Source organism: Pinus tabuliformis, chromosome 8, assembly GCF_031772625.1.
Source record: "Pinus tabuliformis cultivar Carrire ecotype Pingquan chromosome 8, CPIR1, whole genome shotgun sequence".
Classification (NCBI taxonomy): Eukaryota; Viridiplantae; Streptophyta; class Pinopsida; order Pinales; family Pinaceae; genus Pinus; species Pinus tabuliformis.
In genome coordinates this window covers 51,486,597-51,503,363 of record NC_142294.1, presented here as the reverse complement: position 1 = coordinate 51,503,363, position 16,767 = coordinate 51,486,597, and the positions used below count along the sequence as shown (strand labels likewise).

At 38.6% G+C, this 16,767-nt stretch overlaps 1 protein-coding gene across 2 annotated transcripts in view; it reads right to left on the bottom strand.

Moving 5' to 3' along the window:
- The window catches only part of LOC149234098 (piezo-type mechanosensitive ion channel homolog), a 168,920-nt gene extending 152,931 nt beyond the window's left edge, over positions 1-15,989 (bottom strand). For both annotated transcript variants that reach the window (XM_089461107.1, XM_089461108.1), the window contains exon 1: positions 15,507-15,989. In XM_089461107.1, coding sequence (XP_089317233.1) covers positions 15,507-15,555 — 49 coding nt within the window. In that variant the 5' untranslated portion in view covers positions 15,556-15,989. The remainder of the gene's footprint in view (positions 1-15,506) is intronic.
- Between the last annotated feature and the right edge of the window lie 778 nt (positions 15,990-16,767).

Genomic DNA, 16,767 nt, shown 5'->3' with positions numbered 1-16,767 from the left:
CTTCTAAGTAAATCCACAATGTAGGACCACCATTGGAATTAGTTGGTGCTGTCAAGAATAACTTGGCATGGACTTTCCATTTTAATAGAAACTGAAGCTATAGATGTTGAAACTAAGTGTTCCAATGGAAAGATCTCGAAAAATTAGGCTGATTCAAATAAAACGGCTTCCAAATGAAAAAGTTATAGCTTTTTGAAGAAAAGTTGTTAAAAATGCCGACGAAGTGCAGGAATGTGCGGAAATGAATGATAATGTTATATTGAAAAAAAAATCTGCCCCCTTTCTAAACTTAATTCTAATTAGCTCAACAAAGATAAAGACTTGAACTCAAGACCTCTACTCTCATAAAGTAGTTTTGGACCAAGTGAGCTAGATTAAAAGGTTAGTAATTTTTGGAAAAGATGAAGGTTTTTTTTTTTTTTGGTAGTCACTGAAGCTTTGGGGTGCGTGCTTACTTGAGAAAGCTCTTTTTTGCCTACAAAACAAAAAACACAAAACTCAATACGGACATACAAAAAAAAAACAAATCTTACGGCTTGAAGTTAGCTTTAGCCGGAAACTAAATATTTTCCTCAATGTTTCTGATTTTCCGAGATCACACTAAGGCGCGGCGGAAAAGAGCATACGCATGAGAAAAATCCTTCATTTTTGTTTCTGATTTGCCCAGATCGCACAGAGTCGCGGGGCAAAGAACATACGCAGAAATGAAAGGTATAGATTCAGTAATAAAAAAAAAAAAAAAAAAACAAAGAGCTAAATAAACCGAAATAAACAGAGAGAAAATAACTAAAAACAACAAATAAACACTGTATACTTCCAGATCTTAAAAATGACGTAGCTAGGGCTACCCAGAAACCTTTTCGCCTAAGTTGCACGAAACGGGGAAACGGAAACGAGTTTCCGAAACGGGAAGCGAAACGAAACGCAACCTCCCCAAATTTTGGAAATGGGGAAATGCGAATATATATATATATATATATATATATATATATATTAAAAATATTTAAAAATTATTATTATATATATGTGCAATCATAAAGCATGAATGATACATTTACATTATATGATTATAATTTATTACATTTAAACATTAAGATTAAATTTACATCACATTTACTCATGAGTCATGAATGATCACATAATGAAAATAAAAATATAGGAAAATCCAAAATCAGCCTTTATTTATATTAGTATATGAGGCTGCAAGTACAATAAAGACTATAAGGCTGCAAGAACTATAGAGACAAGTCACAAAAGACTAATCCTCATCATAACAATCCTCATCAAAAATAGAAGCAACACAATGCTCAACAGTGGATGGTAGTGCTGAAGAAGATGATGCACCAATTCCACTATCAGATTCGGCCTCAATATTCAGGGAAGCAAGAGAGAGATCCAAATCAGGATTTTCTGCATCCACATCCCATTCTTTAGAAGGACCACTGTTGTATTCTGGACTCCTACGAGATGCAAGGCGAAGGTTGGAGTGCACATAAACAAGATCCTCTGCTTTCTGTGAGCCCAACCTATTGCGCTTCACAGAATGAATAAAACCATAAGCGCTCCAATTCCTTTCTACTGATGAAGAGCTTGCCACTTGTGAAAGAATACGAATGGCAAGGTTTTGTAAATGTACACCATTTGCTCCATGACAAATCCACCACCTAACTGGATTCATGGTGCTTCTCTCCTCCAAAGCTGATATATCTACATAATCATCTATTCCTGCACCTGCAGCAAAACTGGCAAATTCCTCCTTTACCTCCCTATGTAGATGAGAATGAAACATTCTCATAAGGGCTTTTTTCACCCCAGTAGCCACCTCTCTATCCTTATGGGGTGCCTTCCTCTTCCCATTGCTTTTAGCAATAAGCTCCTCATCATAAAATTTGGGGTTCAAAGCATGTGCTAAAGTGTGCAATGGTGTATTGAAATTGTTCCACCTATCAACAATGATTTTCTTGATCAAACCAGCAAAATGATCATCAACAAACAAAAGTTGTGGAGACTCCTGCGAAATGATTTCCATAGTTTTCTCAACCATGGAATCCATGCCATCATATACCTCTCCCAAGAAAGGTTGGTCAGTGTCAGCACTCCGGAGAAGCTCAAATGCAGGGGTTGTGAACTTTAGCAAGAAATCTACCTTGCTCCACCAATCCTCATCAAGGCACAATCTACGCACCATAGATCCCCGCTCTGAATCTGCTTGTCTCCACTCAATCCAAAGTTGACTCACCACCATAGAAACTAATGCATGCTTAACCTCAACAAGGCGATGCAACATCACGAAGTTTGAGGCATATCTTGTCTCAGCAACTTTTAACAACTCCAATTTGGAGTACTCTCAAAATATGGCCTGAGACTGGTGGTGGTTGGTGATGAATTTGATAATCTCCCTTGCTTCCCCTGTGAGTTCCTTTATCCAAGAAACTTTGTTGTCGATCTCCTCTAAGATCAGATTCAGATTATGGACAATGCATGGTGTCCAAAAGATGTGGTCATACCTCCCCTCAATAATTAAACCTGCAGCTTTGCAAACCGGTGCATTATCCGTGATAACTTGCACCACCTTGTTAGGCCCTATTTGTTCAATAGCTTTTATAATAACATCAGCAATGTATTGTGCATCTTTCACCTCTCCTGAGCAGTCTTCTGCCTTGATAAACATTGCTCCTTTGGGGGAAGTGGCAATGATATTTATCAATGGTCTGCGCCTCATATCTGTCCAACCATCTGAGACTATGGTAACCCCAGAGCTACTCCAGGAAGAACGAATTGGAGCTAAAATGTCCTCCACAAGGTCCTTCTCATTTTTGAGAAGCTGGGTTCTGACTTTCTCATAGTTGGGCCCCTTGTACCCTTGAGGAGCTTTGTTAACTGCCCTTATCATATCTTGCCAGTAAGGAGAGCAAACAACATTGAATGGGATACCACATGCATAAATGCACCTAGCCACTCTGTAATTAGTTTCTTCTCTTGCTTGCACATTCACCAATCTAGCAATTCTGCTATCCTGAACTGAAGGGGATGCCCCTGGGCCTCTGGTATTTTTGGGTGCTGGTTGTTCATGTTGTTGAGTGTGACCAGCGCTCCTCTTTCTTGCTTCAACTACAATCCTTGGCTCAATGTTAGATGGAGCTTGAGTAAGCTCATCATGCCTTCTCTTAGTACCATCCGCCTCATCTTGCTCTCTTTGATATGCCCACCTTGCCAACGGATCTGATGTTTTTGTGCAACCTGAAATCCCCTGTCCTCCTCCATGCAATAGATGCGCCTTCACTCTTGGGTAGGAGCCCTTGTACGTATTATTGCAAAGATTGCATCGCCATTCCCATGAGCCACCACCTCCACATCTTTGAAGCTTCATCACATGCCTCCAAAGAGGATAATATTCAGCCCTTGGGTTGGCCCTAGGGATTGAACTTGCAGCTGCACTTTGGCTGGAAGCCATTGTTGCAAAAATAAATTAAAAAAACAAATCTGTAAATAATAAAAACGTTTTTCATATTTTTTGTTGTATAAACCCTAGAAAAATTAAAGAAATAGTAAGAAAAAAACTAAGAAATGAATGTGGCTTACCCAAATTAATTTTCTGTGGCTGAATCTACCCTAAAATGCCAGAAAAGAGGAGAAATATGGTTGTAGCTGAGCCAAATCTGCTGCAAAAATAAATTTAAAAAACAAATCTATCAATAAAAAACGTTTTTCATATTTTTGGCTGCCTAAACCCTAGAAAAATTGAAGAAATAGTAAGAAAAAACTAAAAAAATGAATGTGGCTTACCCAAATTAATTATCTGTGGCTGAGACTACCCCGAAATGCCAGAAAAGAGAAGAGAAATATGGTTTTAACTGAGCCAAATCTGCTGCTACTGAAATCTCCTGCTGAAATCTCTTTCTCTTGCTGCTGAAATCTCTTTCTCCTGCTGTTGAAATCTACTTTGCTCACTGCTCAAAACACCCTAGCTGAAACAACTGCCAGTCTCCAAGAGAAACGACTTGCTAAATAGTGTGATGAGAGAATGAGACAAACTGCTCTTTTATAACTTTAGAATAGGTTTCTAGAACATCCCGGAAACCTAAAAAAAATTTAAAAACAAATAAAAAAAAGATTAAAAAACAACACATAAATTTGGGGAAACGTGGCTCGTACGGTCTAGAAACGCGTTTCCGGCCGTACTGCCACGTTTCCGTTTCGGGAAACGTGGCAGTACGGCCGAAAACGCGTTTCCAGGCCGTACGGTACGCGTTTCCGGGTTTCGTTTCGTTTCCCGGGAGGAAACGACCCCTAGGGCCACGTTTCCTGCAACTTAGCTTTTCGCGTGAAACGAAAGGGGTTCCTCACTAGAACAGATGCTCCTAACACAATAGAGTAGTCCTCTCGGCCCAAAAGCAGACAGAAACAGTAGATCTAGGAAACGGCAGTCGAATGCAGTTCTACCGACTTCAGATTTGGATCACTAACGGATGCGGCCCTCAAATAGCTCTAATATCATGTAGGAATTTATAGGGTAAATTCCTCAGACAAAACACCAAAGGACATCGCTCACAAATAGATCACAGATCAATACACCAGTATTGTTGACGTGGTTAAAACCCTCAAAGAGGGAAACAGTCCACGGCCTGAGCCAACGAGACCACTTCAAACAATTTATTAATAAAAGAATGAAAATTTACATAAGCTTCTCTCATGAACGGTTACCCTACAAATGACCCTCCATGCTCTTTAAATAGAAATGATGACCAATCGGGTGTTAAGCCACAGATCAAGTGTCGGTAATACCGAGGAGAGAATGAACCGTCGGATCACTACATATCGTGACCATTGGATTGTAAGTTACAAAAGTACATAGTAAAGAAACACATTTTACCTAACTCTACACTAGACCAAGTTATACTTAACTATTTCCTATGTGTCGGAATATCCTAATATTCATCCCTTTGGAAGAGGAACAAGATCCCATGTATCATTTGCTAATAATGAACGATATTCTTCATTCATAGTTGCGTCCCAATCTAGATAGCCTAAAGCTTCTGCAAAGGTGTTAGGATCATAATACGCTGAAGCTTGAGCCAATAAAGAAGAGGCTCTATCGAACTGAGAACGTGTACGTCGTTGATCTATAGGATCACCTGCAAGAGCACCTACTGCATCCCGAGTAGCACAGACCCATTTTGGAAGTTGAGGAGCTGAAGGAGGATCTTGAGAAGGTGGGGGAGGATTGTCATCCTCGTTGTCATCATCTGAAGAAGAAATATTTTTAGAAGGGGTAGAGAAAGGTGGCACATCTGCAGAACTAGGCTCATAGGCCGATATATTTTCAGCGAATTTTACATCTCTTCTAATGATAACATTTTTAGACTTAAGTGGAATAAGTCTATATCCTTTGACATCTTCAAAATATCCAACAAAAATACATTTTTCACACTTAGGTTCTAAAGCTTTATATTTCTCATCTAAAATATGGACCCATGCTTCACTTCCAAAAACATGAAAGTGACTTACATCTAGTTTAATTGAACTCCATGCTTCTTCTGGAGTGATATAATTTAAAACCTTAGGAGTGTGATTTACTATGTAGTTTGCACAGTTAGTTGTTTCTGCCCAAAAATTAAGACTAAGTCCTTTAAATTGAAGCATACAATTAGCCATTTCCTTTAAGGTGCGATTCTTCCTTTCAGCTACACCATTTTGTTGTGGAGTATATGGAACAGTGTGTTGCATTTGAATTCCATTCTCAGTGCAAAAGTTGATGAATTTGTTGTTAACATATTCTCCACCATTATTAGATCTTCGTTTAAGAATTTGATGTCCAGATTGTTTTTCAACAAAGGCCTTAAAGGCCAAGAACACGTTAAATACTTCACTCTTGAGTTTTAAGAAGTATACCCAAGTGCGTCTGGAGAAATCATCAATGAAAGTTAAGAAATACTTGTAGCTAGAGAATGAAACAACTGGAAGTGGACCACATAAATCACTATGCACAAGCTGTAAAGGGGCTGAGGCATGCCAAGAGGCACGTTTTTCAAAACTATCCCGATGATGTTTTTCGAGTACACATCCGGAACAAACACCATCTCTGTAAGATACCATAGGAAGACCTCTCACCATATTTTCTTTACATAGATTTTAAGGGAGCGATAGTTTAAGTGACCAAATCGCTCATGCCAAAGTTTGCTCACTTCATCATTATGAGCAACAAATACTGAGGGAAGAGTCGATAACCCAAAGTTGTTAAACTTATACAACCTCGTAGAATCATCAGAAATGCCAGTAGCTAAAATCTGTCTAGGATCTCTTAGATCCTTAATTACAACATCATGAGGTGAAAATTCAACGATTTTACCTTCACCTGAATAAGTTATCTGATATACAGATAGAAGGTTGCAGGATAAGGTTGGAACACATAATGCATCATTAAATTGACCATTGTCTAGATGAACAGTTCCAGTCCCTACAATACTAAGAGATCTATCATCACCAACATATATATTTTTGGTGTTACAATCATTTAAAGAATAAAACATGGCTTTGTTTTTGGCCATGTGATAAGAAGCACCAGAATCAATGAGCCACTCATGAGAATGAGAAGAAGAAGATACATTTAGTGCATAACCAGACCGAGATGCTTAACAACCACATGCAGAAAGTGCTATTCCTAAAGATGAAGTTGAAGTTGAAGAGTGCTCCAAATGGATGTTATGCTTCTTCATTGTTGCTTCCAAGGCTTCCATCTTCTTAAAGCATTTGGATTCTAAGTGGCCATCTCAATTACAAAAGTTGCAATGTCTATCAGTCTTCTTCCCTTTGTTTTTATTTGTCTTATCATTTTGTTGAATTGATTTTTCATTTTGTTGATATTGAAAATGCTTAGGACCCTTGTTTGGTTTAGGACTATTCTTTTTAAGATACTACTTCTTAGGATTCTTTGAACTTGGTTGTTGTTGGGCGGCTAAGGCTTTCTTAGAAGAGTTTCCAAGATTAAAAAGACCAAGATATATGAGTTTTTCTTGTTCTCTTATTAAAGAATCACAAAAGGCATCAAAAGATGGGGACTTGTCGTCTTGTCTTTGAGAAATAAAGGCTTCTCTAGTAGAATGGAAGGTGGAAACAAACACAGAGTAGGCTGGTCCCAACTTAGTAAGAATGGAATAGATAAGGCTACCATTTTCTTTCTTAACCTTAACACCTTCCAAGAGAAGTCTAAGGGTCTTGAACTTGGACAAAAAAATTTCAATGGAAGAAAAATTATTAGGGTCCAACGTAAGTAACTCATTTTCAAGTTATGGGCTCTAATTTCATTTTTAATTCCAAAAACTTTAGTGAGTTGTTTCATTGCTTCATTAGGGGTATCAAGTTCTGCGATATGGAATCTAAAGTCTGGAGAAATAGACATCCCTATCAACCCACGTGCTTGATCTTGCCTATTTTCCCATTTTGTTGCCTTATCTTCATCATTAGGTTTAGTTTCTTGGCCTGAAGCTATTCTGTAAAGACCTTTACTTCGAAGTAAATCCACAATGTAGGACCACCATTGGAAGTAGTTGGTGTTGTCAAGAATAACTTGGCATAGACTTTCCATTTTAACAGAAACTGAAGCTGTAGATGCTGAAACTAAGTGTTCCAATGGAAAGATCTCGAAAAATTAGGTTGATTAAAAAAAACGGCTCTGAAAACAGCTTCCGAATGAAAAAGTTATGGCTTTTTAAATAAAAGTTGTTGAAGATGCCGATGAAGTGCGTGAATGTGCGGAAGTGAATGATAATGTTATATTTAAAAAAAATCCCCCAATTTCTAAACTTAATCTAATTAGCTCACTTTAAAAAATAAATTATGTGACCCACTTTTATAAATAAGTGAAAATCACTTTTATAATTGTACTTTATGAGCTACTCACTAAATTGTAACTTAAATAAAAGATAAAGAGACTTTAGAATTATAAGTGACTCACTTTTTATAATGGGTGAGAACACTTTTACATAAAGTCACTGTAAAACATAAGTTACATGTGCTTTTTGAAAAAGTAACTCAACAGAAAGAAAGACTTGAACCCAAGACCTCTATTCTCATAAAGCAACTTTGGACCAAGTGAGCTAGTTTAAAAGGTTAGCAATTTTTGGAAAAGAGGAAGGGGTTTTTTTTTTTGAGTCACTGAAGCTTTGGGGTGCATGCTTACTTGAAAAAATTATTTTTGCCTACAAAACAAAAAACCACACAACCCAACACGAACATACAAAAAAACCAAACCTTACGACTTGAAGTTAGCTTTTGCCAGAACCTAAATATTTCCCTCAATGTTTCTGATTTTTTGAGATCACACTAAGGCGCGGCAAAAAAGAGCATACGCATGAAAAAAATCCTTCATTTCTGTTTCTGATTTGCCCAGATCACATAGAGTCACAGGGCAAAGAGCATACGCAAAAATGAAAGGTATAGATCCGGTAATAAAAAAATAGAGAGCTAAATAAACCAAAATAAACAAAGAGATGAATAACTAAAACTGCAAATAAAGACTTTATACCTCCATATCTTAAAAATGACATAGCTAGGGCTACCAGAAACCTTTTCGCATGAAACGAAAGGGGTTCCTCACTGGAACAGATGCTCCTAACATAATAAAGCAGTCCTCTAAGCCCGAAAGCAGTCAGAAACAGTAGATCTAGGAAACGACAGTCGGATGCAGTTGTACCGGCTTCGGATTTGGATCACCAACGGATGCGACCCTCAAATAGCTCCAATACCATGTAGGAATTTACAAGGTAAGTTCCTCAGATAGAACACCAAAGGACACCGCTCACAAACGGATCACAAATCAATAAACCAGTGTTCTTGATGTGGTTAAAACCCTCAAGAGGAAAACAATTTGCGGTCTAAGCCAACGCGGCCACTTCAGGCAATTTATTAATAAAAGAAAGAAAATTTACATAAGCTTCTCTCATGAACGGTCACCCTACAAATGACCCTCCATGCTCTTTAAATAGAGATCATGGACCAATCAGGTGTTAAGCCAGGGATCAAGTGTCGATAATACCAAGGAGAGAATGAACCGTTGGATCACTTAATGTCTAGAACATATCGCGACCGTTGGATAGTAAGTTACAAAAGTACATAGTAAAGAAATACACTTTACCTAACTCTACACTAGACCAAGTTATATTTAACTATTTCCTATGTGTCGGAATATCTTAACATGATAACTATTTGTGAGGTACTTTTTACTTTTTCTTATTACCACAATCTTCTCTTATTATTATTAGTGTGAGTTCTCTAACTTCATCAAACAGTTACCAAAACAAAAGAGACAAGAACACAAGATATTGGCTCTCAACCAAGGCAAAACCTCTCTCTCCTAGAGAGGAAAACCCTTTTGCAAATTTCTCTTATTGAAGCTTCAATTGACAAATGCCAAACCCTAGATCCTTGACAAGTAGATCCTCCAAGCACAAGACACAGTCCCTCTTCCTTTTGTCCTTCAATTGATGCCTCCTTCTGCACTGCACCTTGATCTTTTGTTCTTCTTCCGACAACTGATAGCACGACTGCAGAAACCCTAGGTCTCCTTAGAGACCTCTACTATAGAGTATTTCTTCTTTTCTCTTCCTCGCTTGGCAGCCTTCCTTTTGCTTGATGCTTAGGCTAGAAGATGGGACTTTTCTTGAGGTATATTTCTGAGTTGAGAGGTTGATCCTCCTAACCCTACTGCAGGTCTAATTTCTTGCACGTGTGGTTGATCTAGGCTTGAGATTGACCCTTTTGCTTGCTCCCTTCCTTCGCTTGATGTGGGACCCACTTTGCTTGAGATGGAGGCCTATTTGAAGCCTCTTTTTCACCCAATCGAATTCTCTTATGTCACTGCAATTATGACAGCAAAGTTACCCTCTTTTCCTTCGCACGTGTGACTAAAATTAGCCCCAAAACAGTACTCCTAAACTCGGTTTCCTTTTCCTTCTTCTTCGCTAGCCTAGAGGCACCTTTCTGCCCCTTTTCGCACCTCTTTTTGACTCTCTTCTTCGCTGATTTTAGAGATTACTTGATGCTTCATTTGTGAGGTCGGGCTGCCCTATATATAGGAGTCTGTCCCTCCTATTTGGGCCGACTTGAGCTTGTGAGGCCGACTTGTCCTTAAGTGCATAAAAAAAAATCATTTCGAGCCGACATGGAGATGAGACTTGTCTTTGCCTTGGAGGATCATCTTTGACATATTTCTTTGACATACTTACATAGTGTAACTTGCCCTTAAATGGGTCTTTCATAATTACATTGACTCTTTGACTTTCCTCTAGCACTTCAACATGTGCTAGACCTATGCAATGAGCAAGAAACTCATTTTTACAATTGACAAAAAATAATAATTTTTTTTCTTTTACAAGTACAAAGATCAAAATTACATTTATGAAGACCAAACCTAGTTACACTTTCTTCAACACAGATGTGTATCGAATGCCTTTATATAATTTTGAAAGACATCTAGAAAGGTCGGCCAACCGTTGATTTATTTAGGAAGGTGGTAAAAATAAATTTAAATTTTTAATTTAAGCCCAAGATGTGGGCCACCCTCCATAAGAGTAATCTTTATTTTATGACCTTTGACTTCTTGGAGCCACGAGTTAATCTCCTCAAAAAACAAAATTTAATTTCAATAAATGATGAAACCTTTCATAAGAAATTTTTGCTATGATTAAAACTTTATTAAATCATAGCAAGCTTCTTATGACTTTAAGCGTTTTCTTTTAGCCATCATAACTCTGTCACATCATTAATATACTTAGGGCTTTGACTTGGTTGCCACATCATCATCCATGGAGACATAAAGAATCTACCACATCATCATTAATAATGATTGCCACTTCAACAATGTGTTGGGATTAAAGAAGAACTGCCACATCAACAATACCATCCAACCAATGCTATGATGCCACCATAGCTGCCTTTCGGGTTTTGGACCACAAACTGGGGCTTTGACTTTAACTGGGCATATCTCACAAACCATGAGGGCCCACGAAACGCTCCACATATCAACGAAATTACCATGATGAGGAGAATGTGATGGCTAGGTCTCCAAGTCAAATTCAACGATCTGCCTCATCAAGTGCTAAGTGTGTTCATCATCCAAGGAACAAAAACCTAGAGTTAGGATTGAAGAAAATTTAACAAGGAAGCATTAATTGTTTACCAAAATTTACTGAGAAGAAAAATTTAAAAACCAACAACAAACACATTCAAACATAATGCACAAAGTATTTTCCCTAGGAAAACCCCAACTCCGGGAAAAAACCCACCCTAATGAAGTTTCGTTAGCCTCGGCCAAAACCCTGGCCAACCAGGCCAAGTGAGCCTTCACCACTCACCTCCTTGACCTACATTACAATGAAGTCTTTCCAACCTTTTTATAGGCTCCATTACATAAAATACCATGGGTACACAATACCACGTGCCCCAAAACTACCCCTGTTTAACCTAGTCAACCTTAACTCTAACCCCGAGTTAATTTACCTAACATTGACCCCTTAAACTCGACTTGGGGTTCCTTGACTAAATCCAACCAACCTTGCCATGTGAGTCAACCCAGCTCTGCTCACTCTAGCCCTTACCCCCCTCTAGGTTTTTACCCGGGGTATCTGTTAACCCGGCACCCCCCCTATCACCTAGGTCTAACCTAGACTTTACCGGTAATTAGCCAAGGGTACACATGCCATACCAAGTCTTACAGCCATATGCCCATTTACATTTACATGCAAAAATTTGACTCCATCATAATTTATTTATTTTTTTATTTATATCTTAATCTATCCTCTAGCCATGCTCTCATTGAGCCTGCTGCTCCCAGCAATACCCTAGACTCTTTTCCTTATGTTCTCATTCCAACACTTATTACAAGAGAATCCAATCAAAGACCATGTTACGCCATTTCTAGCGTTGTTTTCATGTTGTGGTGCCTCTCAATGAAATACAACCTCAATTCTAGTAACTCATCTAGGCTCTCACGAGCCTTGCATTCTTGTTGCCCTCAAGTTAGGTGTTGACTCCTTCACACAGCGTATACATCGACGATCTGCTCCCTTTTTAACGCCTACAGCATAGCGCAAACTCCAACTACTTGAATCATTGATTCCCAAAAAACATCACATCGCTTGTTTGAAACCCCAATCCAAATAAATCAAGCTGAGATCTTTCCTTCACAAAGTGACCAAAGATTTTCCATTGTACCTGTAACCTTGCAGCACGTATGCCAAATGTCAATTCACATTATGCCTGTAATCAATAGAGTCCACGGACCACTTTCACTTCAATGTTTTGCGCATCACTTCCATGGATCCTAGCCCTCCGTAGAGTTGCGATGGTCCTCTTTGCTCCGCCACAATGCCACCATCACTACATGGGCTCGACGTTGTTCCCAATGGTCGATATCCAGACCACTGCAACATTGTTCAATGTCGCACGATCAGGTTTCATCCCTAACAGCCTTTCTTCACTATATATTCACAGTGTCAACATTGTTCCACAAACGGATCCCTAGCCACACCTTCACAAGATTGGTTAGCGGCTTCCCTGTAGCGACTTCATCTCCATAACGGTCACCTTGGCATATGCTCCCTCGGATCCGATGGTAAAACAACATAAGACCATAGATTGTCCTATCAGGACATCATCGTCATTGTCATTGACGCTAATGTCCAGCCCTTTGTCGACTCTCTGCCGCAACACTTAGATCTCTCTTGTCGATCTTTGATCGCTTCACAGACTTTCCACAATACTTCACTAACCATACGCTGCAAGTTCCTTTAGAGTTCCTCGGCCTCCACGCAGGAACATTGTTCTTCCAACAGGTTTCTTTGCGCCATTCGGGCTCCACTATGGCCACTACTCTTCTCTACAATGTAATTCATATTTTACCAAGAGATTCACGTACAACCTCGTTGCTCTTGATTGTAGACCCACAATAGATCTGACCAGATCTAGCTCTTCCACTCTACAATAATGGATTTTAGTGCTAATGACGACATGCCTCTGCCATGGGCATCATTCTTCTCTCTACAGTGCATCGACCAACACTGATATCAAAATCACGCCTCCCATTTATTCATGCTACCTTTTCTTGTGGAATGGATACATTTTCCATTTCTTCTAACCATTATGTTCCAGATCCAAATCTGCATTGACAAATCAGATCTCCTTCATTCACCAGGCCAAATATCTCTTGGCAACAAAAGCATCCTTTTGAAGCCAAAACACAACCTTTGGCTCTAATACCAGATGTAGAAAATTTAACCGGAGAGCATTAATTGTTTACCAAGATTTACTTAGAAGAAACTTAAAAAAACAACAACAAACACATTCAAACATAATGCACAAAGTATTTGCCCTAGGAAAACCCCAACTCCAGGGAAAAACCCACCCTAATGAAATTTCATTAGCCTTGGCCAAAACCCTGGCCAACCAAGCCAAGTGAGCCTTCACCGCTCACCTCCTTGAACCTACATTACAATGAAGTCTTTCAAGCCTTTTTATAGGCTCCATTACATGCAATATGGGCAGAAAACCATGGGTACACAATACCACGTGCCCCAATACTACCCCTGTTTAACCTGGCCAACCTTGACTCTAACCCCGATTCAATTTACCTAACAAGGATTTGCTAGGGTTTCTTCACTGAATCCTCTGATCCACTACATACCTACTCCTACTCTTGCTTTGACATCAATGAAATGTTGCACACCTGCTCGACATCCTACAGTAGCTCAACATTCTGCACTTACTCCTGCTTTGACACCAATGACAACATGCTCAACAACCCCCTCTCATCCTTGGGCATGATGCACACATCCCACAAGGCCATAAGAAGGCCACTCTCTACGCCATACTTAGACTACAAATATGACAACAAAATCTGATCCATGTGTCAAAACTAAGTCCAACTTGGAAACCAACAAAAGGCATACTAAATGTGAGAGGCTTGTTGAATCCTCCAAACAACCCTCAATTTACTTGCAAATGGAAGGTCTTTATATTGCTAAATGTGAAGCTTGCTCCACAGTATTTGAAGACACCAATCCCACATAACAATGACTAAAAGACCCACTCCAAATGATATGCAAAGATACATCACAATGACCCCAGTCGAACATACATCCAAGCTCTAAGAATCCAAGCAAGCAGATTGTCGAATCCAACCTACCAAAAATTTCTCTTATGATCACTAACCACTGCACCCGAAGCTACACAATCTTGTACATTATTGATGAAGTCCTAGTGTGCTCATATAGATAGAAGAGAATCACTTGAAAAGTTATTATCATCCCTAACCCATTAGGGAGTGAAATACAAGACACCCTTGAATATGGGAAATCTCTAAGAGATAACCCAAAGCGTTAACTGCCAAATTGTATAAGCTAACTAGAGGCATCCTTGTCAAAAGGATCGACACGACAAAATCTATGATGACAAAGAGTTATTAACTAAGACAAATGCCAAAGCATTAGAGAAAAGAGTATTCACCATAGCTACACATTGTAGTCCAAACACCAACCAAGTCAACATCTTCATGACAAATGACTAATCAATCCAATTGTTACACCTCATATTGTATGAGGTCCTACATTTTGATTTTCATCACATTGATGGGATTTGCAGTTGGTATCTTGGAGAATTATAACAACCTAGATTGATACATCCTTATGGATCCAAAATATTTTGCAAAAATATTTTATATGCAAGGTCCAAATGGAGAGTGTTATGTTGACTTAAGAGATGGATTCAAATTTCACCAATGGGGGCTTAGTTCACTAGTGAAGTTGATGAAAGCTTAAGCCTTCCAGTAATGTTCCATTATAGCTGGGGTCTGTCCCATCCAAATGGAATATGTAAAAAAACGAATGAGGCCAAATGATGGATGAAGCGGGGTGCAAGTCCTACGCTAATTTCACAGAATAGATACCCTCGGAGCTCATACCAAAACCAAAGGAAGTCCCGTGTTATGCAGTTGACGGAAATTTTTCCCTCGAAGAATCTTCCCAAAAACGAAAAGAACCGATAGCAGAATTAACCAGTGAGAACTAGACGCTTTCATGAAATCCATATTGGAGGACATCGCAAAAACAAAAAAGTAATGATCTCATTGATTCACTGACGTCGCAGAAACAAAAAGGTAACGGTTTCATTGATTCACTGACGTCGCAGAAACAAAAAGGTAACGATTTCATTGATTCACTGTAACAGCATTTCCTGAAAATTGGACAGACCTTTAAACTACGGTTTAGCGTATTGTGCTTTTATATGATCTTAATGAGCTAAATCTGCAACAAGCATCTCTTGGACGTAAAACGGGTGCCCTAAAATTTTGGCTTCTTAGAATTATTAGGAATGGCAGACGTTATTGCTGAAATCAAAACACAAAAAAGTCTCGATTCACCAAGGTTCCCGAGCTTCTTTCTATTCCGACTGATACCAAAGATTACTTTCAGAGGAATGCAAAATCAGTAACTTTAGCCACGGCAAATTCTTACCTGTCAGAAGTAGTAATGGGACGAGTGCCCCGATGTTTGATGCCCTCATAATTTAATCACAGTTCTTCGTCCACGCTGCTGTAATTTGTTCCGTGGGCGTACAGATAAGATGCAAGAGTAAAATATACCAGAAATAGTCGCCGGAAAAAGAATATGAGCAAGGAAGGCATGTCGCAGCTCGCAGAAGAATTAATCAAAAATTCAAGACAGAGAAGATCCAGCATTCAATTACACTGGAATCCAGAACCGCTGCAATAATACCTTACATTAAAGCAAAAAGGATTTGAAATCCAGAATTCCTTTACATTAAAGCAACGGGAATTCGAAATCCAGAATGCTACGAGGGTTCTATTGCTCAACATGTATTGACTTAAACTTGAATTAAGCATAGATCCAAGTCATCGGAATTTCAGCTTTCATTGCTAATGCGCTTGCGAGCTGCAGCAGAAGAGGAACTCCGCGCATGATTTCCCGGCCACAGCAGTTCCTGCACGCCGCGATCTTGGTTGTCATATATATACATATATAATTTAATTAATTAATTAATTAATTATATAAAATATTTAATTTATTTATTTTTACATTTGATATATTCTGGGGAAAAGGTTATGTGATAATTATAATATTATGAATGATATCAGTAGTTGTTTCTTGGAGAATGGGATGAGGTTTTTTTATATCTTTTAAAATATTTGTTTATGTAAAGATATTTTTTAATATTTGTTTATGATAAAAATATTTATTTATTTTAAAAATATCTTTGATTTGAAACCATACTTTGTCTTACCTCATTGGACTTGATACCATCCTTTCGCTGCTATATCTAGCTCTCTCCCAAGATCAACCGACTTACGAACCAACCCTTCTCGTTGATTCTAATGGTCCTTTATCTTCTCACTCGATGCCACCAAAAGACAAGACAAGAATTTAATGGTGAAATTTAATACATTTTGTCGTTAGTAAGAAATTATTTTTTTAAATGTAAATTTAAAATTAATCTAGATTTATTTTAACCATGGATCTATTAAGCGCGGAGAGGGATCAAATCTCTAGAGGTGCAAACCCCTTTTTTGAGTACAAAGTTTGAGGAAAAGTTTGCACCTCAAGAGATTTGATCACTCTCGGCGCTTGATAGATTTGGGGTTAAGATGGATCTAGGTTGGTTATATAATACTATATAATATCTATAATTGTAACTATGTGTCTCTTTCTTATTCCCTCTCTCTATCTCACCCCTCAAATATACTCTCTCTCTCTCTCT